Source organism: Bos indicus x Bos taurus, chromosome 15 (genome assembly GCF_003369695.1).
Source record: "Bos indicus x Bos taurus breed Angus x Brahman F1 hybrid chromosome 15, Bos_hybrid_MaternalHap_v2.0, whole genome shotgun sequence".
NCBI classification, from domain to species: domain Eukaryota; kingdom Metazoa; phylum Chordata; class Mammalia; order Artiodactyla; family Bovidae; genus Bos; species Bos indicus x Bos taurus.
The window spans coordinates 36,417,726-36,442,265 of NC_040090.1; the positions used below are offsets into that span (position 1 = coordinate 36,417,726).

Consider the following 24,540-nt stretch of genomic DNA (forward strand, 5'->3'; position numbering starts at 1 on the left):
GCTTTGCCATTTGTTAAGTTCTACTTCTACAAAACCTCAATGTACATGGATTAAATTTGTTTCCTTTTCTCCTGCTAATCTTTATGTGCCAATTTTATTATTCATCTGGCCATAAGAACTCAAGAGGAATACAAGGGGCAATTTTCCCCTCTCAAACTATAGTTTAGACTATCCAAGTTGACACATCATAGCACTATTGTAAGCTCCATAGAATGCACCACCCGGGACTTTTCCTGTATCTTGCTGAGAGCTAGACTTGATTAGGGGGGAACAAAGGCATTGCAAACCTTTATTTCTCCCTTGTTTTATTTTTATTTTTCATTTAACTAAAAGGAGTGAAATGGATTGAAAGTTTCTCTAAAGCACTTTTAGCTATAGACAGATGAGAACATTCAAGGCAGGTTTCAGGAAAGGAAAATTGCTACAATCCTGTTCTTCTCTAGGTTTTTAAGGTAACATGTTAAAGGTGTTTATGATAACTACATCGTCCAATAGCACTCACCAGAAGTGTAGACCATAGAGCAATTTGATAAGGAAAATCCAACCAAAAGATTTTTTTTTAATTTTCATTTTCTTAAAACAGTGTTTCTTAAAGTGTGATTCCTTTACCAGTGACATTTGCATTAATTGGGAAGTCATAAGAAAGGCACACATTAGGACCCTGCTCCAAATTTAGTGATTCAGAAATTCTGGAGGTATGGACTGGCAACCTGTGTCTTAACAGGAGCTACAGGTAATTTTGAAGAACACCAAGTTTGAAAACTGTTGACTTTGGAGAGACTCTCCAAAACTAGGATCAAGAGCATGCATGCAGTTGATTGAACATAGATCTAGTCTAGTTGTGGGAAGTGTCTACAAATGAAAATTGATCTCTTTGAATACGGTGGGACTAGAGGAGAAGCATTCAGAATGGTGATAAGGAGACCAAATTTTGCAGTAAATTATGGATAGAGACCATAATTCTACAGATAATTCTTGGACTATCCCCTCATAATATAAGGCCCTAGATGATGGCTGGGGCTGGTTTACTGGGAATAGAAGTTTAAGACATTTTTTCAAGAGACTTGGGATGCATAGTAAGTAAACTCTATGAGTGGTAAAGTTATATCAAATAAATAAACTCTTTACATATGAGAGTATTGTTACCAAGAGTGAATTAGACCCAGAGAACATAGGATTGTGGTTTTAATGCAAATGAGCTCTCTAACAGTACAGTTTACTGAGATTTGTTGTTTAGCCACTAAATCATGTTTAACTCTTTTGTGATCCCATGGACTTCAGCCTGCCAGACTCTTCAGTCCATTGGATTTTTCCAGGCAAGAATACTAGAGTGGGTTGCCATTTCCTCCACCAGTGGATATTCTTGACTCAGGGACTGAATCAGCATCTCCTGCACTGGCAGAAGGATTCTTTGCCACTGAGTCACCTGGGAAGTCTTCATTGAGATTAGCACAGTTGATAAATTCTCAGCAAAGAACAACAGGAGATAGAGGTTTAGTAATGTTTAATGTATATGACTTTTTAATATAATTACTTCATATGGTGAAAAACTGCATTCACATCTCCTGCTGCTGCTGCTGCTGCTAAGTCGCTTCAGTCGTGTCCGACTCTGTGTCCGACCCCATAGATGACAGCCCACCAGGCTCCCCCGTCCCTGGGATTCCCCAGGCAAGAATACTGGAGTGGGTTGCCATTTCCTTCTCCAATGCATGAAAGAGAAGTCGCTCAGTCGTGTCTGACTCTTAGTGATCCAATGGGCTGCAGCCCACCAGGCTCCTCCGTCCATGGGATTTTCCAGGCAAGAGTACTGGAGTGGGGTTCCATTGCCTTCTCCTAGATACCAGTATAATTTCCTTTTGAATTCCATCACTAGCTTGCTACATCATGCACAGGTTAAAAAAAAAAAAGTGTCTAACAAAGCCAATTACTGTGCAACTATGTAACAGTGACCAGTCTGGGGACATGTGCAGTAAATCCTCTATAACAGTGTAGTCCCAGGAAAAAGTAAACAAGGCAGAATGACTCTGGGATAAACAGGGACATGAAAGAGAAAGTATATCCACCCTGGGATCCTTGGAAAATGGAGCTGCATTGGAAACAGGGATCCAGGTCAGATAACCATAGCGCTTGTATCTGCAAGTTAAAAATGTTAGGTGCCCTTAGATAAATAGTCCCATCTCTGAGAGGTGGAGAATTAGAAAGAAAATGAAACAAAAATAGAGAAAGAATTTCAAGGATACAGACTATTAATACTCCTTCCCTGACTCTTTAACAAAAGCCTCTAGCTTCACCTCTAAAATCTGATCTGATCATCTGGAAAAGAAAGGCTTGGATGTTCTGTTTCCTAGGAAACACAGATTCTCCCTAGATGGCTCTGGCCTTAAACACAATGCAATCCACCTAACTCCCAAGTGGGACTGAGAGACAGATTTCATCAGCACAGCAACCTCTGGGCTCAGTATTCAGAAAGTTGAGGGCAGGAGACTAGTACTGTTCTTTCCATCTTCGGAGAATATTTCTACAATGTTGTGCCTTCTCTTCTCTGCTGTCCTGCAGTTATGTGAGTTTGGGCTAGGGAAAGATTCTAGGAAAGATGTTTCTTAGCCCTCAAGAAAAATCTTCCTGTGTAGACGGTGATGGAAATTTACTTCAAAGAAGAGAAAGTGAGATTTAGAGGTATGGAAAGGGGATTTTGCTAAATAACAACTCTATGTAATCTAATTTGGAATTTGTTCAGCAGATTTCCTAAAATGGGAGTTTTAATTTGTCATTAATCCCTCTAGTTGAAAAGGGAAGCTGAGTGGGGAGCCTTCAACAAAGCAAGTAGCAAGTGATTTATTAGTCAAACCAGAGAAATGGGAGGCATTATGAAGTAAATTCAAGACATGTGCTAAGAACTGATTACTCACTAAGCACTTGAGAGGAATGTGTGTGTGGTGACACTTTGCAGAGATCAACAACAGTTCAATGGTCTTACAATTGCCAGAGGTATCCCAGTTTAGCTGTGCTCTTACACAGACAGAATGACAGGCTTTGATTTGTGCTGCAGTTTCAGGCATGGAAAGTTTCTCCAACCTATGTTTAGCCAAATGGTGATGCTGGAACTTTTATCTTACTGAGGGCATTGGCTTTAATGTCACAATAAGAATTGGATTAGAAATTTAGTCAGAAGGCGAGATTCAAACTGAGGTGTGACTAAGAATGATCCCAAATATTTACCAATATCGTAAAATATTTTATGTAAGAGATGGTGTGAGACAGGGGTTTATTCCCGTGAGCTGGATGAGATGATAGTGGGAGAGAGTGACATGATAGGAGGACATGGCCTTCTGAAGGTGGTGGTACGCATAAAGTTTGGGATCCCTTAGATGAAAACTACAGGAACTACAGGTCGTGTTCACTTGCATCAATCAAATTATGAGCCAATCTAATCAGGTGATATGTGCAATATGTGATAAGTCCAACTTCTACAAGAAAAAAGTCATAAGACAGAAAGTCAGTGACTTAAGAAGTAGGAAGGAAACTCAGAGAACCGTCCTCAAATTAAGCATCCGGGCTAAGGGTGAGTGAATTTGTGAGAGACCGAAAGCCATAGGGATGTCTGGCATAAACTAAGTGGCTGGGTGGTGCTGTGAGCAGAGGTTTTCTGCTTTCACAATCTGACTCCTGCTCCGCTATCCATGTTGAGCCCTTCACATTAGCTCAGTGAGCATATCTGTGTCATAAAAGTAAGAGCTGAGGACATATAGTGTAGTTGAGATCAGACTGGGAAGCTGTTTTCCAGTCTCTGAATGATCATCATTTAACTGTAGAGATCATACAGAAAACACTTTAAAGAATATGTATTTTGTCAGTAGGTTTACCTTCTAATTCTTATTGTATAAATAAATATTCAAGATAAGATTAGATTCTAATAAATAGCAGGTTAAGGAAATTGTGTTAAAATAGGATATGAGGTCGCTGACCTATTAATATGAAAGCAATGGTAACAGCAAATGACATTGTTTACTGAACACCTTCTATGAGCCACACACTGTACAAGGTGGTGTTTGCATTTCAACATCCTTACAAAGTATTATTACCATATTCCAGACCAGAAATGGAAATCTGGTCTTAGAGGAAAATTGGCTTGTCCAAGGCAATAGTGTCAGTAAGAGATTTGTTCCCAGTTATATGGGTCCCAAGCTCTTTTTTTTTTTTTTCTCTTGTGAGCACCCCTTCCAGCTTTAAAAATTCTAAGATTCTGTATCTCTAAAATATTCCTGCCTCTCTTAAAAAATGAGAGAAGGCAAAAGAAAAAATCTAGAATATACTGTCACTTGAATATTTGGTGGAGATCTGGAGAGCTCAAAGCACATAAATAATGTTCACACTTTTGGACAGTAAAAACTTTTACCTCAATCAGTTTTAATTTAGGAATGAAAAGATCCTAAGTTAAATAGATCAGAACATTAGATCTTTGCTGTCTCTGCCCCCTCGGATATAAGTTCATGGGACAGTGTGTCCAACAATACTCTACATAAATACCTAATGGAATAAGCCATATTTATCCACCTTCTGTGGAGGTCATGTATTTATTGATCTTGACCTGTTGATAGAATAGTGCTTGTCACCAACCTTCTCTCCTCTTAATCCCTATGTTTATGAGAACAAACAACAGTTGCTCTTGTTCTGCACATTTGGGCTATCTGGTGCATTATCTCTTAAATTCATCCACATTGTAAGGAATGATATCCTGTGGAGTCCAAAATAAAAAAGTTTCTTCCCTGATTTTTCTCATCCTGTGACTATGCACATGCAGTGTCTGGTCTATTAAGGAATAGGAGAGTTTACTTCGCTTGTATTCTGTTAAGTACAAATGTGGTGTAAGAAAGAGAAATGTGACTCTAGCTGATTCATATCCCTGTTCTGTGTTGTTTCCTTAGGTGATGTCATGCTGTAGGAGGGTTTTTGACCCAAGAAGTTGCCTAGTACTCTTGGCCAGACCATGGTGTCTCCTAATCATACTTTCCTGGACTCTTCTGTTTTCATACTCATGGGCATCCCAGGTCTGGAAGAGTTCCACCTGTGGCTCTCACTCCCTGTGTGCCTCCTGGGCACAGCCACAATTGTGGGTAACATAACCATCCTGGTGGTCATTGTCACTGAACCAGCCCTGCACAAGCCTATGTACTTGTTCCTGTGTATGCTTTCAACCATTGACTTGGCTGCCTCTTTCTCCACAGTCCCCAAGCTGCTGGCCATCCTCTGGTGTGGAGCTGGACACATGTCTGCCTCTGCATGCCTGGCACAGATGTTCTTCATTCATGCTTTCTGCATGATGGAATCCACTGTGTTGCTGGCCATGGCCTTTGATCGTTATGTGGCCATTTGCCACCCACTCCGCTATACCACTGTCCTCACTGACACCATCATTGTCCGCATCGGGGTGGTAGCTATGGTGCGAGGTTCCATTCTTATGCTCCCATGCCCCTTCCTCATTCAGCGCTTGAGCTTCTGCCAAAGCCATGTGATCCCGCACACCTACTGTGAACACATGGCTGTAGTGAAGCTAGCCTGTGGAGACACCAGGCCTAATCGTGTTTATGGGCTGACGGCAGCACTTCTGGTCATTGGGGTGGACTTGTTTTGCATTGGTCTTTCCTATTTCCTCATTGCACGAGCTGTCCTTCGCCTCTCATCTCATGAAGCTCGGTCCAAGGCCCTAGGGACCTGTGGTTCTCATGTCTGTGTCATCCTAATCTCTTATACACCTGCCCTCTTCTCTTTTTTTACACATCGCTTTGGTCACCATGTTCCACTCCACACTCATATTATTTTGGCCAATGTGTATCTGCTCTTTCCACCTGCTCTTAACCCTATGGTATATGGAGTTAAGACCAAAGAAATTCGGGAAAGAGTTGTCAGGGTGTTTCAAAAGGGGCAGGGAACTGGGCTCAAGGCACCGGAGTGATCTAGGAGTATAGAAGGGACTTAGTCCATATGGTAATAAGCTTTTCAAGATTAAACTGTCCTTAGTGTTTGATACTTGCACAGAGGTTTAAAGAAGGTTATGTTGGGTCAAAGTATTTTCTAGACCATTCCAAAGCATAAGAAATCACAGTGAAAGTAAAGTTGGTTCATCATTCTTAATTTTCATCCAAGGAAGTATAACATAGTGAGATGCTTCCAAACTTGGTTAGAGGAGCTTTGGCATAGTCACTGGAACTTTCCTCACTACCTGGCCCTCTCCCAGTTCTGTGGGCATGGATTTTTAGCCTTATATTATTGCAGCTATATTACCAGACTTCCCTGGTAGCTCAGATGGTAAAGCATCTGCCTACAATGCAGGAGAATCAGGTTCAATCCCTGGGTTGGGAAGATCTCCTGGAGAAGGAAATGGCAACCCACTCCAGTATTGTTGCCTGGAAATCCCACGGACAGAGGAGCCTGGTAGGCTACAGTCCATGGGTCGCAAAGAGTCGGACACGACTGAGCGACTTCACTTTCACCTTCATTACCATCAGAAAGATCAAATAATAGGACCATACACAGTTAAAGAAATTAGAACTACAAGGGACTTACGCACTTTTGTATTAATGCTATATTTCTCCATTAGAACTTGAAGGCAGAAAGAGAAAAAAGTCTAACCAATATTCTCAATTTTAGCAAGTGGCAGATCAAGGGCTTGAAACCTAGACTCCTAAAACAGTAAGACCTTCATGGATGAGGGCACAGCATAGGTAAGGGAGGGCTGTTTCTAAACTTCTGACTCCAGCCTCTAGGGATCCAACCTAAGTCCGAGTGACCTGGAAATTATTCTGGGTCTAAGGTTTCTAAATATTATTATGCATTCATGTAATTAAGAGGTCCTTCCAGAGATCACTGACTCGTAACTACGAACCTAGGAGTCAGGATAGTCACTTGCTCAAACTAGTTGGGATAGGAAGTCTCAGCCTTTCATTCATACATTTATATAGAAGGAAAAAAGTCCCAAGTGGATCTTAATCTTTCAGTCTTAGCTAACACAATGTAGTGGAAAGGTCTTAATTGCATCGTTAAAACTGGGCTTGGAAATTGTTACTGTACAACCTAACTCTTCTGCTTTCCAAAAAGAATAGCCTCAGACAATCAGCTTGACACATTTAACTGACAAATTAATTTTCAACTGTGAATTTATCGATGGTTCTCATTGTCTGCTTGTCATTATCTGTTTGCCATCTTACACTGTTAGGTAGAAGAGACACAAAATTCCCTGTTGTAATTAACAGATTTTCCCATATCAGTCTCAAGGTGGTAAAACTAAGATGAGCTTTTAAAGCTTCCATTCTCATGAATATGAATAATTCTGATACTTCACATAGATGGGAATAAAATACATCAAACACTATTTTTCAGAGGAAAGGTAATCATTACACTGTTCTATAGGAAGATTGCCATTGTGTGGAGTGGCACTGATTTTAATTCTTTTTTTTAAATTATAGTCCTCAAATGGAAATGTTAACAGATTTTTAAGAATTGTGTACAATTCTTAACACCATGGTTCCTCAACTAAATTTCTATTTTGTCCTTCAAAATGACCAGCATACTGGCACACAAGCCCTATAACACCAACTCTGGAACAATTCTGTGCTCTGTGTCATGTGTTGCTATACTCCCAGTATGGAGCACTTCTGAAGAAAGTATAAGGATGGGCAGATTTCAAGCACCATGTGCTCATAATTTCAGATTTTAACTGGTATCTCATTACATAACTATGCTTTACCTATTACATGGTTTATAGCAATAAATTTTTTATCATACTAAATTTGTTATGTACCTCCTGCCTTTCATGGCTTCCATATTCCATTAATTTCTATTCCATAAGGAAAAATGAAAGCATTAGAAGTAAACTGGACTTCCCTGGTGGCTCAGATGGTAAAGAATCTGCCTGTCATGCAGGAGACCGGGGTTCGATCTCGAGTAGAGAAGATCCCCTAGAGGAGGGCATGGCAACCCATTCCAATATTCTTGCCTGAAGAATTCCATGGACAGAGGAGCCTGGCAGCCTACTGTCCATAGGGGTGCAAAGAATTGAACACGACTGAACGACTAACACTATCTCACTATCACCGTAGAAACAAACTATCTCAAATTCCAATCTTTTGACATCTACAGTCATTATTTTCTCATATTATTGTATTTGTTTATTACTAATATATTTTTATGATCAAGCAAAGTTCTCAAACTATGCTCTTGGGAGCTCAGACCATCACTCACTTTCTCTATTTCTTGTGTTCACAATGTGCTTGAACTTACTGACTTTTATATCTAATACCAGAAACCTTGTGACTTTTCTTTTTTATGCAAGTTTTTGATAAATATATTTGGAACTAATCATTTCTGCTTTCTTGCTTCCTATCTCTTCCCCCCATTATAATCTGGCTTCAACTGCAGGTTGAAGTTTCCAGTGAGGTGTGGGTCATCAAAGTCAACAGTATCTTGTCTAATTGGACTACTTTTCAACAAGTTGTATTATTGACCAATGTACTTCTCCACCATCTGTCTGCTATTGACTTCCTTGATACTGCACTATCCTATCTTTTCTTCTAAGTCTACAATGTTTTCCTTCATGTTCTGAAAAAAAAAATGATATTAGATCAAAAAGAAAACCTCAATGAGGTCCACAGAAAAAATAATAAAAAATACTTCAAAACTGAGTGCAATAAGACTAGACATTTTTTGAAATGTCAATACTATTGACCTGAAGCAAACAGACTGGCAGGTATGTTTCCAGTACAGATAAGTCTATTTGCAATCACCAGGGAATTGCAGTCTGGGCTCTGAAACCCTACTGAGACATATGAGTATTTGGGATATTAAGGAAAGAACTATTTTGCAGCAGGAGAAAGAAAGTTGGGATGGCCATAGTGAACCAAGGCTTCATGGTTTTTTATTAGCTGAATCCTTGCCTGAAAGAATAAAGGTCTTTCTTCCTGTTGGGCTATAATCTGTGAAAGCTTCCCTTTCTGAACTCCCAACTCCATTTAATTGAAATTTCTGTTTGTTAATTTTTTTTAACAAAATCTGGTTATTAAGCAACTCTAAATTTGAATGTCCATCTCCATGATATTTTTTGCAGGATATCAAGTAAATTTCATGTGACCTCACCCTCCACATGAGTTCTCCCTGTAATTCAAGTCTCAATAACATCAGTTTACAGGAAAGAAAAATATGAATAGGAAACTGAACAGTCATCTTGAAACATATATCTACAGAAACCAATGGTCTGGGGCAAGATGACTGAAATTACTGTTTTCACTTGTGAAAGAAATTTCAATTTAATAACTGTGATTTAACTCTGAACAAAATGTACTGTACATTCTTGTTTTTCACCAAAGTTCTCTGTTTTCTCAATGATATCTTAAAGATGAAATAGAGAGTTTATCATGAGGTCAATAATATAATGAATTGTAAGCCTCTGCTTGTCTTACGAGAAACATAGTGACCTGATATCTGACCAGGTCTCTCCTTGCGTGAGTCTTACTTATATTTGCTTCATTCCCACCTAATGAGTTGTCTCCTTTATTTAAGAGGGCTTTCAAAGAATGCACATTTTGGAGGGAGAAGTACAATAATGAAATGTATAAAATATTATAATAAATGTATTTCTATGAGTACATAGGGTTATGGAGAGCAGTGGTTGCTTTTCTTCCATTGAGCTGAAAATGAGACTAATTGACTTAAACATTTTCTGTATAATATTATGGATCTTTTTAAATTAATATGAAGTTGAGTGACAATGAATAATTTTACTTTTATAGACTTGTCACAGGTATCATAGCAAAGATTTCAGCATTAATTCTTCCTGCCCAGTTTCAAGATTTCACAATACTTTCCCCAATGTTGTTAGTTTACACTAATTTCTATTTTTTGATATATCTTTTTGTGTTTTTCATTTCTTAAAGGCACAAAGCAATCTTTCATCACAAAATCACCCTATTTTAATAGTTTATCTTGAAAGCAAAATTTAATGAAAGATTGCCAATGTTCATTCTCTCTACCTACTCATCACAGAATAATTCTTAGCCACCTCTGGCTTTCTCCAGAATACCTTACCTCTGAACATTTCACTGAAATAGCATTTGTCAATTTCACATATTACTCTCATGTCATTAAATCTAGTACTTTCACCTCTATGTCAATTATAGTCTACTTCTCAACAATCCTAAATATAACTGATTTGTCCCTTCGTCTAGAAACATTTTCTTTGCTTGACTTCTGGATCATACCACACATTCAAACTTACTCTTCACTCTCATGGAACACTTCTGATCATCCTTTGGCCCTTTATTTTTTTCTGGGTTTCTTTATACTAGGACATCCCTGGACTTAGGTTTCTTTTTCACTCTTTCCTTAGGTCTTCCAATATAAATGGCCATAAGCTTCAATGTATGCTAGTGACTCCAAAACTGATTAACTCATTAATAAATTTATTGAAGCTCAGTTGCAAGTTCAAGGTGAAGTAAGTTTCATGGTATCTTTTTCTTAATGGTACACAAACTGCATGTTTTCTGATCTATTTCTTGTTTTGCTTTTTGTTTTTACTTTTATGCTCCAATTTCACTTCTAATCCTTAGGCCTGTCAATCACTGGAATCTGCTAAACTGTGTTTGACATACGTCCTCAGATACATGAATATAAAGTCATTTACTGAACGCTTACTTTAGAAACTTGTATTCATCATATTGTGTTAAGTATTATTATATTGCTTACTTTTAACTCAATCATTTTAAATGTGTTTATGTAATTCATATTTCACTTTTGCTTCTAATTATTTTATAGACTTTCATAACATGCAACTGAAAAAGTTATTATCTGATTATTAATATCTAATTTTTTCCAATCTCTCTGTCACCAGGAATAGTTTTATGATAAACATCTCTCACATACACACATACACACACATGGGCATGTTCTTATGAAACAAGGGATATTTTATTTAGAATATAAACAAAGAAGTGAGCTTGCAGAATAATAATCTCTGCGCACTACCTTTAATATAGTAGCCTTTATACATGCAGTCAACTTTGCAAAAGACACCATTGAAGTCAGAAGACATGAAATTATATTTTTGAAGTGCTGAAAAACAATTTCTATCTTAGAATTCTAATCCAATGAAAATATAAATCAAAAATAAATACTTATTTACATAAATTATGTTATTCAGAATGTAGAGTAATGATTACTAATGGAAGAAAGAACTACAGAAATTAAACCACTAGAAAGAAAAAGCTGAGGATATTAATGACAAATATTTACTCTTTTAAATAGGAAAAATAATATGTAAGGTCTAAACATACATAGAGGTAAAATATATAGCAATAAACAGCAAGAGTAGGAAAGGAGTTATTGGAGTCAAAGTCTAGTAAGGTTCTTATATTATTACAGTGATAAATGTGCTACTTTGAGCACCTTAGACATTGAGAGGTAAAGTACAAAGTGATACCTATGTTAACCACTACAGAAAAGTAAAGGGACGCATAACAAAAACAGCTGCTGCTGCTAAGTCGCTTCAGTCGTATCCGACTCTGTGCGACCCCATAGACGGCAGCCCACCAGGCTCTGCCGTCCCTGGGATTCTCCAGGCAAAAACACTGGAGTGGGTTGCCATTTCCTTCTCCAATGCATGAAAGTGAAAAGTGAAAGAGAAGTCACTCAGTTGTGTTGGACTCTTAGCGACCCCATGGACTGCAGCCTACCAGGCTCCTCTGTCCATGGGGTTTTCCAGGCAAGAGTACTGGAGTGGGGTGCCATTGCCTTCTCCTAACAAAAACTACCACTGGAGAAAAATACAATAACAATAATAACACCTATTTTACTGGTCTAAAATGGCAAGAGGAACAAAGGAAAAAGAGAACAGAGGAAACTAAACTAAGATGATAGAAACATAGTAAACTTGAAAAAAGGTCAGCAACTACATAATGTAAGTTGACTTAGCAATCAAACTGAAAGAATATGAAATAAAAGTTTAGAAAATATCTTCGATAAAAATATACGATTTTAAGAGACATCATGTGTATATAAATACAAAAAGAACTTGTGTTCTACCTATAACAGACAAAGTAGATTTTAACATAATAAATATTAGAAGTGATAAACTGCAGCATTTCATAATGATTACAGTAGTACTTCAACACAAAAATATAAAATGACTCAATTTGCATGTGCTTAATATCATTATGGACACATATGCATATATACATACACACAGAATTTAACAGAACCAAGCAAAATTAGCAAATTCACAGTGAAATTAAAGTTGGATCTTTAAACAGGTCTTTTCAGTAACTGAGGGCTTCCCTTGTGGCTCCACTGGTAAAGAATCTGCCTTCAATGCAGGAGACCTGGGTTCGATCCCTGGGTTGGGAAGATTCCCCTGGAGAAGGGAAAGGCTACCCATTCTAGTATTCTTTCCTAGAGAATTCCATGGACTGTATAGTCCATGTGGTCACAAAGAGCTGGACAGGACTGAGCAACTTTCACTTTTTTAAGTAACTGAAGAACAAGGGGTTAGAAAGGTCAAAATGCCTGCAGAAGATCTGAAGAAGATGAGCATCGTATCTTGATTAGTTCATGCAGAAAACAATAACCAACAGCTCTAAGGTACAGTGTTTATTTCTCAAATGCAAAAAAAAAACAAAAACAAAATTAGAAACTGGACAGAAAATACAAACAGAACTTTCAGTGATAAAATCTACAAATGGCAAATGTGCACATGAAAAATGTTTGGCATTATTAAGCACAAATTAAAACAGAATATGAATGCACAAATATGAGAATGGATAAAGTATAACTTTAGAAGAAATTCAGGCAAGGATATGGAAAAACTGAAACATTAATACTTTGCTGGTGGGAATGTAAAATGATACAGCCACTCTGGAACATATTTTAGAAATTTCTTTAAATCACAACCTGTAACTATTTGAGCTTAGCAGTTAAATCTCTGGATACTTATCCCAGAACAATGAATATTTATGTTCACATAAAAACCAGTAGATGGTGAATGATATCAATAAAAATAGCAAAGTAGGAATATAAAAGTCTGTCTCTAATAAAACAAAGGATAACCTGGAAAAGTAATTGTCAGAATCAATCTTTCACAAATCTCAATGTTAATTAAAAACTTGCTACAATTAGGGGAAGGCTTAACCAAGAAAAAAAAATTAGCTTAATCTCAGTAAGAGAGGTGGGCTTCCCAGGTGGTGCTAGTGGTAAAGAACCCGTCTGCCAAGGCAGGAGATGTAAGACATATGGATTTGATGCCTGGGTTGGGAAGATCCCTGGAGGAGGGCATGGCAACCCACTCCAATACTCTTGCCTGGAGAATCCCATAGACAGAGGAGTCTGGTGGGCTACAGTCCATGGGGCCACAGAGAGTTGGACACAACTGAAGCGACTTAGCATGCACACAGTAAGAGAGGTATATGGCATTTTTTTAAATGTTGTAAAACTCATATAATATAAAATTTGCTCTTTAGAGCATTTTAAAGGTACAGTTTTAAATGTACAATTCTGTGACTTTTCGTACACTCACAATACTGTGCACCCATACACTAGAATCAGTTGTTGAATTTAATTATTGCTTCTTTCATAGTCATCATCATCACGTAAAGGTTCAGGCATCTAATTATTCTTAACTTAATATGTATGCATGACAAACCTGAATTTTTGATGACTTTTTAGAATGCCGTAATATGCATTATCTACTTCAGTTGAAAGTAAACTTCTTGAATAACAAGTCCAATGGTATCTATCCTCTACACATTTCCTAATATGATTTGGAAGGCACTAAGTACACTATGATGTTATTTACAGACATGACAAAATAAAAGTTTGATGGATATTTGAGTAATTGAAATATTCTTATTTGAGAGCTTTTGACTTGTGTCTCAGAATGCCTCCCATGGAAAGACAATACTCTGCAATAAATACTAAAAACATTCACTTTTACTAAAATTAGTTTGTATTCATTTAAATTTCTCTCCTTTGAATACATGTACATACACAAGTACATTCATAGATGCCAAAATATGGAATAATTTACTTATTTAAGTATTATCATACAGCAGTTAAGTGTGGAAGGCTTGTTCCTTTCTTTTTCCCATGAGGTTAACCTGATGGCTGTACAAGCATCTATGTCTTTTATCTTCTGAATTATCCCCTTGACATATGTGACACAGATTTTCCTTAAATACATATTCAATAGTACAGATATCTAGGGGTTTAGAAGTTGAGGACTACGCATGTACATATACTGTAGAAGCGTGATAGTTTCTGGTCAAGATTCTGAACACCTAGACCAGATCACATTCAGCTCACTGTTCTTCTATCCAGAAGCTAAGGTATTTAAGGAAATAAAAAATGCAGTAGTGATAGAATTATTAGGGCAGTAAGATAATGTGGACAGAGGTTTTGAATGCATATGAATTGTTTATGATGTTTTTCAGAAATGTAGCTTTGAGTTCATCAATTATGTTTGAAGGCAGAAATGTACTGGGAATTTGGGAGGTTGGAAAATGCTTATTTCTTCAATTCTCAGATTGCATTTCAATGTAAATTCCCATCTTGATTATGAATAGCTATTTTATTTCCTATTGGAATGATTGGTTCAGTTGTGGTAGAAGTCAGATACAAATCACCCCCATGACAAGAAGAAATAGGGGGAGAGTTAGAGAATATTTCTGTTATGGTCAGAATATTCTTGCCTTTTAACTGCCCTCCCTTAACTGTTCTCAAATGACAGTCTAATTTTTCTTGGTTCATTTTTAGAGAGATGTAGTTATGACTATCGGAGAAGGCAATGGCACCCCACTCCAGTACTCTTGCCTGGAAAATCCCATGGACGGAGGAACCTGGTAGGCTGTAGTCCATGGGGTCGCAGAGAGTCGGACACGACTGAGTGACTTCTCTTTCACTTTTCACTTTCATGCATTGGAGAAGGAAATGGCAACCCACTCCAGTGTTCTTGCCTGGAGAATCCCAGGGATGGGGGAGCCTGGTGGGCTGCCATCTATGGAGTCGCATAGAGTCGGACACGACTGAAGCGACTTAGCAGCAGCAGCAGTTATGACTATATTTCATCCATTTTAGATAATACTTGCCTGGAGGAGCCCACTATCATATCGAGAGAAAAACATGAGTTTTTAAGATTGAGGATCTCCTAGTGAGAAAACACAGAGAAGGCAATGGCAACCCCCTCCAGTACTCTTGCCTGGAAAATCCCAGGGACAGGGGAGCCTGGTGGGCTGCAGTCCATGGGGTTGTGAAGAGTCAGACAAGACTGAACGACTTCACTTTCACTTTTCACTTTCATGCATTGGAGAAGGCAGTGGCAACCCACTCCAGTGTTCTTGCCTGGAGAATCCCAGGGAAGGGGGAGCCTGGTGGGCTGCCGTCTATGGAGTCGCATAGAGTCGGACACTACTGAAGCAACTTAGCAGCAGCAGCTGTGAGAAAAAAAAGCTTGTTGTCTACAGGGTTTAGGAAAGATATATAACAGATGATGTCAAAATAGTGCTTTATAAACGATGATATTCATGTGTTAATGTTACTCTTCCAATATGTGCTTTCCACATTCAGAGCATAATATTAATTAATTTTCCCTGTAATAAAAATTAAATTATAATGTACTTGAATGATCTTCAATTTGTTTTAGAAAATGTGTTATTGTGTGGTATAAGAATGGAGCTCTGACAGTGCTGCAAATGTGTTGAAAATGGGACCTAAAATTATTATATAACAAGAAAATCAGTTTTAGTAATTAAAAAATATCTGTAAAAGCACAAAAGTATAAATAGGATATTTATTTGGTATTTAGGAAAGATATTTTTCAGAATGCAGCACTTTGAAATTTGTTGTTTGTTTTTAAATCATAAATACCTATACTTTTCTTGATTTATTTAACTGATTACATGGAGTTAAGAGTTGAGTGTTCAAATGTATTAAGAATAAATGAGTAGTGATACCATTTTGTCAACAATTAATAACAATTTAGTATACACTATCCAAACATTTGACATCACCGATGCAACGGACATGAACTTGGGCAGACCTCTGGAGGTGGTGAGGGACAGGGAGGCCTGGCATGCTGCAGCCCATGTGGTGGCAAATGACACGACCGGGCAACTGAATAACACAGCCATATTTATCAAAAATCAATTTCAATTTTAATGGTACTTTTATATTTATATATATACATATGTACGATTTTTATAGTGTTTTTATTTCTTTCAGTACCTCTGTGAAAGTAACTTGAAAAACAGAATGTATTCAAAGAATTGTACCTTTACAAGCCTGACCGAAAGAGTGTTAAGTGTTAGTTGCTCAGTCGTGTCCAGCTCTTTGCAACCCCAGGGAATCATCCCTACCGAAGGACTGAACTCAGGTCTCAAGCATTCGTGGCAGGTTCTTTACTATCTGAGCCACCAGGGAAGCCAGAAAGACAGTTGTTGACAATTTTGGTATTCATGGAAAAACAACTGCAAAATTGTAAATCCAAAGTATTCTTTTTTTCAAAATGCAAAATTTAAGGTTTTTGTTAACCTTTTGATTACTACTTTAAAGCAATACCAATGATGTTAAAATATAATTGGGAATCAGCTAATAAGCTGCAATGTAATTTCAGGAATTGTACCATTTTAAAACTTCTACTGTGGACCAACAAGGTGAGTAAGAGAACTTATTTCTGTACTCCCTAATGTGCTGGTTGTGAAGAATCTTTGCCAAGCCTAGAAATGGAATTGTTTGGTACAGCAACTTATTTGCACTTCATTATACCTTCTTTTATTTTTCCCAAATGTGAACTTGATCCAAATTTTTCTTGCTTTTATTTCTGACTTGTCTGAAATTAATATTTGGTATGTTTCCATTTTGGTGTTTTCTGTTCAGCATGAAAATATTTCTACCTACTTTGAGCATGGTTTTTCTTTCTGATACACTTTTTTATTGTGATGCACATGTTTTTAAAAATGACTCTGAATTAAGATAAATTTATAGTATAATTGGGAGGGTCAAGGAGGCCTGGCATGCTGCAGTCCATGGGGTTGCAAAGAGTTGAACACAACTTAGCAGCTAAACAACAACAACAACAAAATGGTATCATTGATCCTATTTACCAAATAATTGATCCTATTTACCAAATCAATGTATTTTTCTTTTGCCTACTATCTTATTTTTTCTACTTTCTTGAGATTATTTTCTTTTCTTTATGATGAGTCTTCTTTGAAATTTAGAATATCTAGTGATTTATGAGCTATAAATTATGGTTTCATTTCTTCTGGTGGTTCCTTTGTGTTTTCCAAGTAAAAATATTTAGACCACAGTGTTCAATTTAATAATGCTTAAAGTATAAAAAGTCTAATTCATTAACCTGTTCATTCTTTGAAAAATACTTACAGGCATGTCATATTTAGTAGGTGTCTTGCTATATACTTCAGGTTTAAAATACAAATTGTTCTAAAATTAAGAATTTTATTAAACTGGATGATTTAAGGATATAACAATATTTTCATAATACCCTATAGGTAAAATAGTGACAAAATTGATTTCATCAACAAATCTATTCCTTAAACAAGTCTGGTACTTTGCTAATCATATGAAATTAGAAAATATATGTGTATATAACAAATATATATTATATGAACTTAGAGGTTGGCACTCTAACCTGATCAAGAGACTGGAATTTTACTGAAAAAATGTTATTCTAGAGGCTATTTTGGCTGTGACAAGGTGAATGTCAACAAAGGAGAAAAGATCGCAAATTCACAAAGCAAAAAATGTTCGTATGATTTGAGTAGGAAATAGTGAACAGCAACAAGAAAGAACACTGCTCTGCTTATTTTGGTCTGGAGGAATATAAGCATGATTCAGATCTAAGAGAAATGGTAAATTTCTTTTAGAAAATTTTCCTAATATAACTCAATATTTACTTAGGTTTCATTTCTACCTGCTCCTATTTGATTCTAAGATTTCTGTAATGGCATAAGAAGAGGTCTTTGAAGAACTCTATTATGAAGATGTTTATTCCATGTTGCTTTACTGTTTCCAAAAAAGTTTCCTTTTACAGTATTTAATCTGTCATCCTATGTGCAAATACATGAAAATAAAACCAAGACACACGCAGAAAAACTGACTAAGGAAATATTTGATACCTCTGATTAACACATTATTCTAAATATTACTTCTCCTCTTATACTGACTGGAAATTTATCCTGGGAAGAAATTTTAACATGTTCTATGAATACTCCAGTACTTTGGCCACCTCATGCGAAGAGCTGACTCATTGGAAAAGACTCTGATGCTGGGAGGGATTGGGGGCAGCAGGAGAAGGGGATGACAGAGGATGAGATGGCTGGATGGCATCGCTGACTCAATGGACATGAGTCTGGGTCAACTGCAGGAACTGGTGATGGACAGGGAGGCCTGGCGTGCTGCGATTCATGGGGTTGCAAAGAGTCGGACATGACTGAGAGACTGAACTGAACTGAACTGATGAATACATATATACAGAGTGTGACAAAGGTCAAAGATCAGCATCATTAAATATGTGAAGTCTGGATCCAGTATTCATATTCAAGTGTGAGATCTTCAGTAGCCTACTACTTATCTCCAAAAACACAGGCAACTAATTATATAATCCTTTAGGATACAGATTATTGTATTTTTCCTTTCCAGAGAAATAAAAAGAAAAACTAACTTTGAATCTGATACCTAAAATGCCTCGAAAGAGGCAGAGGTCCCTACTTGAGCACTCAAAGTAAATGAAACCAATTGATGAGGTTCACTCATCACCTGGAATTTTGAATTACTTTTCTGTAGTCTCTTATGTGTGTGTGTGTGCGCGTGCACACGCACGTGATAAGTCGCTTCAGTTGTGTCCAGCTCTTTGTGACCCTATGGACTTTAGCCCACCAGGCTCCTCTGTCCAAGAGATTCTCCAGGCAAGAATACAAGAATAGGTTGCTGTGCCCTCTTCCAGGGTATCTTCCAGACCTAGGGCTTGAACCTGTGTCTCACATCTTCTGCATTGACAGGCCAATTCTTTAGCTCTACATGGAAAGTCCCTATAGTCTCTTGCTGTGCTGTACTTAGTCGTTCAGTCATGTCCAACTCTTTGTGACCCCATGGAACTCATGGACTGTAGCCCACCAAGCTTCCCTGTCTATGAGATTCTTCCAAGCAAGAATATTGGAGTGGGTTGTCATGCCTTCCTCCAGGGAATCTTCCCAACCCAGGGATTGGAACCCAGGTCTCCCTTGTTGCAGGTGGATTCTTTACAAGCTGAGCTACCAGGGAAGTCCCTGCAACCCAGTCCAGGGTTCTTGCCTTCAGAATTCCATAGACAGAGGAGCCTGGTGGGCTACAGTCCATGGGGTCACAAAGAGTCGGACACAACTGAGTGACTAACACACATAAGTGTAAAGTAATAGTCTAGCCAAGGGTTACCATACACTTGAGAAATAACTCCAAAGTAAAAGATTACAAAAAGATATAAAAATAAAACATTGAAACTTCTACAATATAAAATAATATATATAAAGCACACATTTGTGTAATATATATGTATAATTATATATTATTGTCAATTCACAAATTTCAGGGAAAATAAGGTCAAATAGATTTAAGATCAGACTTTAAAAATGCTAATATATTTGGAAGATATGATTGATGAATTTTTAAGAAAAAGAAGCCAAAAAAAATAGAGAGATGAGGTTCAAGGGGAAAATTTTTTTAAAGAAACCAGCAGGAAAAAAAAAAAAAAAACAGAATAGACAGTATCTAGCTAAAAATAAATATAAGAAAATAACAAGGACCGCAGTTGGGAAGAAATAATCCAAAGTTAACAGAAGAAAATTTCCAAAACCAAAGATCATAGAGTTCCAGATTCAAAATTCCCAGTAAGTACCTGTACAATAAAAGATGCCAATGCATATTTATATCTCTATCATCACCAACATCAGCACTAATCTTGAAAGCATAGACATTTTAAAATAGTATTAGATATTTCCAGAGTCAAAAAGTAAATAGCATAAGGAGATTAAACTTAAAAGCCTTTGCACAACGGAGGAAACTATAAGCAAGGTGAAAAGACAGCCTTCAGAATGGGAAAAAATAATAGCAAATGAAGCACTGACAAAGAATTAATCTCAAAAATGTACAAGCAGCTCATGCAGCTCAATACCAGAAAAATAAATGACCCAATCAAAAAATGGGCCAAAGAATTAAACAGACATTTCTCCAAAGAAGACATACAGATGGCTAACAAATGCATGAATAGATGCTCAACATCAGTCATTATCAGAGAAATGCAAATCAAAACCACAATGAGATACCATCTCACACCGGTCAGAATGGCTGCTATCAAAAAGTCTACAAGCAATAAATGCTGAAGAGGGTATGGAGAAAAGAGAACATTCTTACACTGTTGGTAGAAATTCAAACTAGCACAGCCACTATGGAGAACAGTGTGGAGATTCCTTAAAAAGCTGGAAATAAAACTGTCATACGACCTAGCAATCCCACTGTTGGGCATACACACCAAGGAAACCAGAATTGGAAGAGACATGTGTACCCCATTGTTCGTTGCAGCACGTTTACAATAGCTAGGACATGGAAGCAACCTAGATGTCTATTGGCAGATGAACGGATAAGGAAGTTGTGGTATATATACACAATGGAATATTACTCAGCTATTAAAAAGAATGCACTTGAATCAGTTCTAATGAGGTGGGTGAAACTGGAGCCTATTATACACAGTGAAGTAAGTCAAAAAGAAAAACACCAATGCAGTATATTAATGCACATATATGGAATTTTAAAAGATGATAATGATGACCTTACATGCGAGACAGCAAAAGTGACACAGATGTAAAGAACAGACTTTTGGACTCTGTGGGAGAAGGCGAGGATGGAATGATATGAGATAATAGCATTGAAACATGTATTTACCATATGTGAAATAGATCACCAGTCCAGGTTCAATGCATGAGAGAGGGTGCTCAGGGCCAGTGCACTGGGATAACCCTGAGGGATGGGATGAGGAGGGAGGTGGGAGGGGATTTCAGGATGGGAGACACATGTACACCCATGGCTGATTCATGTCAACGTATGGCAAAAACCATTAAAATATTGTAAAGTAATTAGCCCGCATTAAAAATAAAAAAAAAAGAATAGTTTAAAAGGATCAAAATTGGAATGGTCCTCTTAATAGCTCTAACTGAGGCCAAGAGATTGAGAAAGGCTTTGAAAGTTGTACATGAAGAAACCTCATATACATTGGATCTCCATTTACTCAATTACAGAGTGCAGATTAATAGAAAAAAGACTTCATGATCTTGTTCAGTTCAGTTCAGTCGCTCAGTCGTGTCTGACTCTTTGCAACCCCATGAATCACAGCACGCCAGGCCTCCCTGTCCATCACCAACCCCCGGAGTTCACCCAGACTAACGTCTATCGAGTCAGTGATGCCATCCAGCCATCTCATCCTCTGTCATCCTCTTCTCCTGCTTCCCCCAATCCCTCCCAGCATCAGAGTCTTTTCCAATGAGTCAACTCTTCGCATGAGGTGGCCAAAGTACTGCAGTTTCAGCTTTAGCATCATTCCTTCCAAAGAAATCCCAGGGCTGATCTCCTTCAGAATGGACTGGTTGGATCTCTTTGCAGTCCAAGGGACTCTCAAGTGTCTTCTCCAACACCGCAGTTCAAAAGCATCAATTCTTCGGTGCTCAGCCTTCTTCACAGTCCAACTCTCACATCCATACATGGCCACAGGAAAAACCATAGCCTTGACTAGACGGACCTTTGTTGGCAAAGTAATGTCTCTGCTTTTGAATATGCTATCTAGGATGGTGGTGAGGATTAAATGAGTTAATATTTATGAAATTCTAAGGCTGTGCTTGGTGTATATTAAGCATGAGTATGAACCAAGAATGTGTTTAAACTATGTTTCTATTGTAAATTCCTGACATTTAAATTTTTGGGTTCTGTGATTTAAAGTGCAATACTGAACAAAGATAAGAGACACAGAGAGAAGATCCACAAATTTTCTGTTTTTCCAAATCTAGGAGGGTTAAAAAAAAAAAGCAATACAGGCATAAAACTAAAAACATACAATTTTCTTAATGACTCCACCAGCCTGATCATGATAATGCTGAACCAAACAGATGTGACACCAGCCTCCTTCATTCTTAATGGGATCCCAGGACTGGAGGACATGCACGTGTGGATTTCTCTCCCGTTCTGCTCCATGTATGCTGTGGCTGTTGTAGGGAACTGTGGTCTCCTCTACCTCATCCGCTATGAGGATGCCCTGCACAGACCCATGTACTACTTTTTGGCCATGCTTTTCCTAACTGGCCTTTTCATTAGCTCTAGTACAATCCCCAAAGCCCTCAGCATCTTCTGGTTCCATTTCAAGGAAATCAGCTTTGATGGATGCCTGATCCAGATGTTCTTCGTCCACACCTTAACAGGGATGGAGTCTGGGGTGCTCATGCTCATGGCCCTGGACCGCTATGTGGCCATCTGCTACCCTCTGCGCTACTCAACTATCCTCACAAATCCTGTCATTGCAAAGGCAGGTCTCTCCACCTTTCTCAGAGGGGTGTTGCTCATCATTCCCTTCACTTTCCTCACCAAGCGCCTGCCCTACTGCAGAGGCAATGTAATCCCCCATACTTACTGTGATCACATGTCTGTGGCCAAGTTGTCTTGTGGCAACATCAAGGTCAATGTTATCTATGGTCTGATGGTGGCCCTCCTGATTGGGGGCTTTGACATCCTATGCATCACAGTCTCCTACACCATGATCCTGAGGGCAGTGGTCAGCCTCTCCTCTGCAGATGCTCGGCAGAAGGCCTTCAGCACGTGCACTGCTCACATCTGTTCCATTGTTTTCTCCTATAGTCCAGCTTTCTTTTCATTCTTTTCCCACCGCTTTGGGGGTCACAGGATTTCTCCTTCATGCCACATCATTGTGGCCAACATTTATCTGCTCCTACCCCCCACTATGAATCCTGTTGTCTATGGGGTGAAAACTAAGCAGATACGAGATTGCGTCATAAGGATTCTTTCAGGTTCCAAGTTTATCAAATCCCATAGTATATGAAAGAGCTGTTTGCCTATGATGAGATGTGAAAGGAAAGAATGATCCTGTCTGTTTGTCTAAGGAGAAAGCTTTCCAAGAATACGTATCTGAATTTGCCAAGTGAGTGGATAATAATCCATCTCCTTATTTTTTTTGCTTTTTTGCAGAATTCCAAAATTTTTCATGTCAAATCACCATCCACATGAGTTTTTCACGTCTAGGTTCTCTGTATAACTCAGATCTCAATAATGTCAAGTTCCAAGAATGAAAAAATACTAATGGAAACTGGTGCAATTATTCAGTAAACTGAATTAGGCAAAAGCAATGATCTGGAACCAGATGACTGAAACTGCTGTTTTTAATTGTGAATGAAGTTTCAATATAATAACTGATTTAACTGTGGAAAAATCACAGTATATTTACTTTATTCCATAAAGTCTTCTGTTTTCTCAACAACTTCTTAAAGACAAGACTGTAAAGTATATACCACAGGGTCAATAATATTATGTTGTAAGCCTTTCTGTGTCTTATGAGAAACATAGTGACCTGGAATCTGACCAGCTATCTTCTTGTATGAGTTTTTCTCATAATTGCTTGCTTCTCAGTAAATGTTTTGTCTCTTTTTTCAAAAACACTTTAAAAGTTTGCACACATTGGAAGGAGAAGTAGAGTAATGAGATTTATAATATATTATAATAAATGTATTTCTATGAGTATAGGGTTATGCACAGCAATGTTTACCTCTTTGCTTTTGAGCTGAAATAAAATGACACTGAACAATAAAATTAGTTGAACATTTTCTGGAAAGTATTCAATGTCTTCCTAAATTAAAATGAAAGTGAGATATTATGAATATATTTTTATAGCATTGTCACAGATATCATAAAAAGAATTTCAAAGTTGATTCTCCTTAACCAACTTCCAAAATTCTACATTACTTTCCCCTGATGCTACTAACTTACACTAATTTATTTCCATTCTCTAATTGATCTTTTATTATTTTTCTTTTTATAAATGCGTAAAAAAACTTATACAAAATCATCCTATTTGCATATTTAATTTCTGTGTTCATCTGGATAGTAAAATGTATTAAAGATTGCCAGTATTCATTCTCTCCAGTTGCTCATCCCAAAATATTCTTCCCAACCTCTGGCTTTCTCCAGAATTCAATGAAATTGTGTTTGTCAGTTTCTCCAGTGATTTTATATTAAACCAAGTAGGTCTTTCTCTGTGTCAACCTTGTCATAGTTTTCACCTCTACTGAATATAATTGATTGATCTCTTTGTCTAGAAACACTTTCTTTCCTTGATTTCTCAAGTGCCACACATCCCACCCAGGTCGTTCTTCATTATCACTGAACATTTTCAACCGTGTCATTTGCCTGTTCTTTTCTTCTGGACTTACCATGGTTTCAGGTCTCTCCACTTTGCACTCT

The 24,540-nt window shown here is 37.7% G+C and overlaps 2 protein-coding genes across 2 annotated transcripts; both read left to right on the top strand.

Annotated features, from left to right (window-relative positions):
• Positions 1–4,969: 4,969 nt before the first annotated feature.
• On the top strand, positions 4,970–5,953 carry LOC113905197 (putative olfactory receptor 52P1). Its single transcript, XM_027562169.1, has one exon. It carries the CDS (start codon positions 4,988–4,990, stop codon positions 5,951–5,953), a length of 966 nt encoding a protein of 321 aa, XP_027417970.1. The 5' UTR covers positions 4,970–4,987.
• A 16,206-nt stretch (positions 5,954–22,159) lies between these two features.
• LOC113904809 (olfactory receptor 52N4-like) lies at positions 22,160–23,125 on the top strand. The gene has a single exon (XM_027561896.1). The coding sequence runs from the start codon at positions 22,160–22,162 to the stop codon at positions 23,123–23,125; it is 966 nt and encodes a 321-aa protein (XP_027417697.1).
• The last annotated feature ends 1,415 nt before the right edge of the window (positions 23,126–24,540 follow it).

Coding starts and splice junctions, on each gene's coding strand:
- LOC113905197 (XM_027562169.1), top strand. CDS start 4,988: ATGGTGTCTCCTAATCATACTTTCCTGGACTCTTCTGTTTTCATACTC.
- LOC113904809 (XM_027561896.1), top strand. CDS start 22,160: ATGATAATGCTGAACCAAACAGATGTGACACCAGCCTCCTTCATTCTT.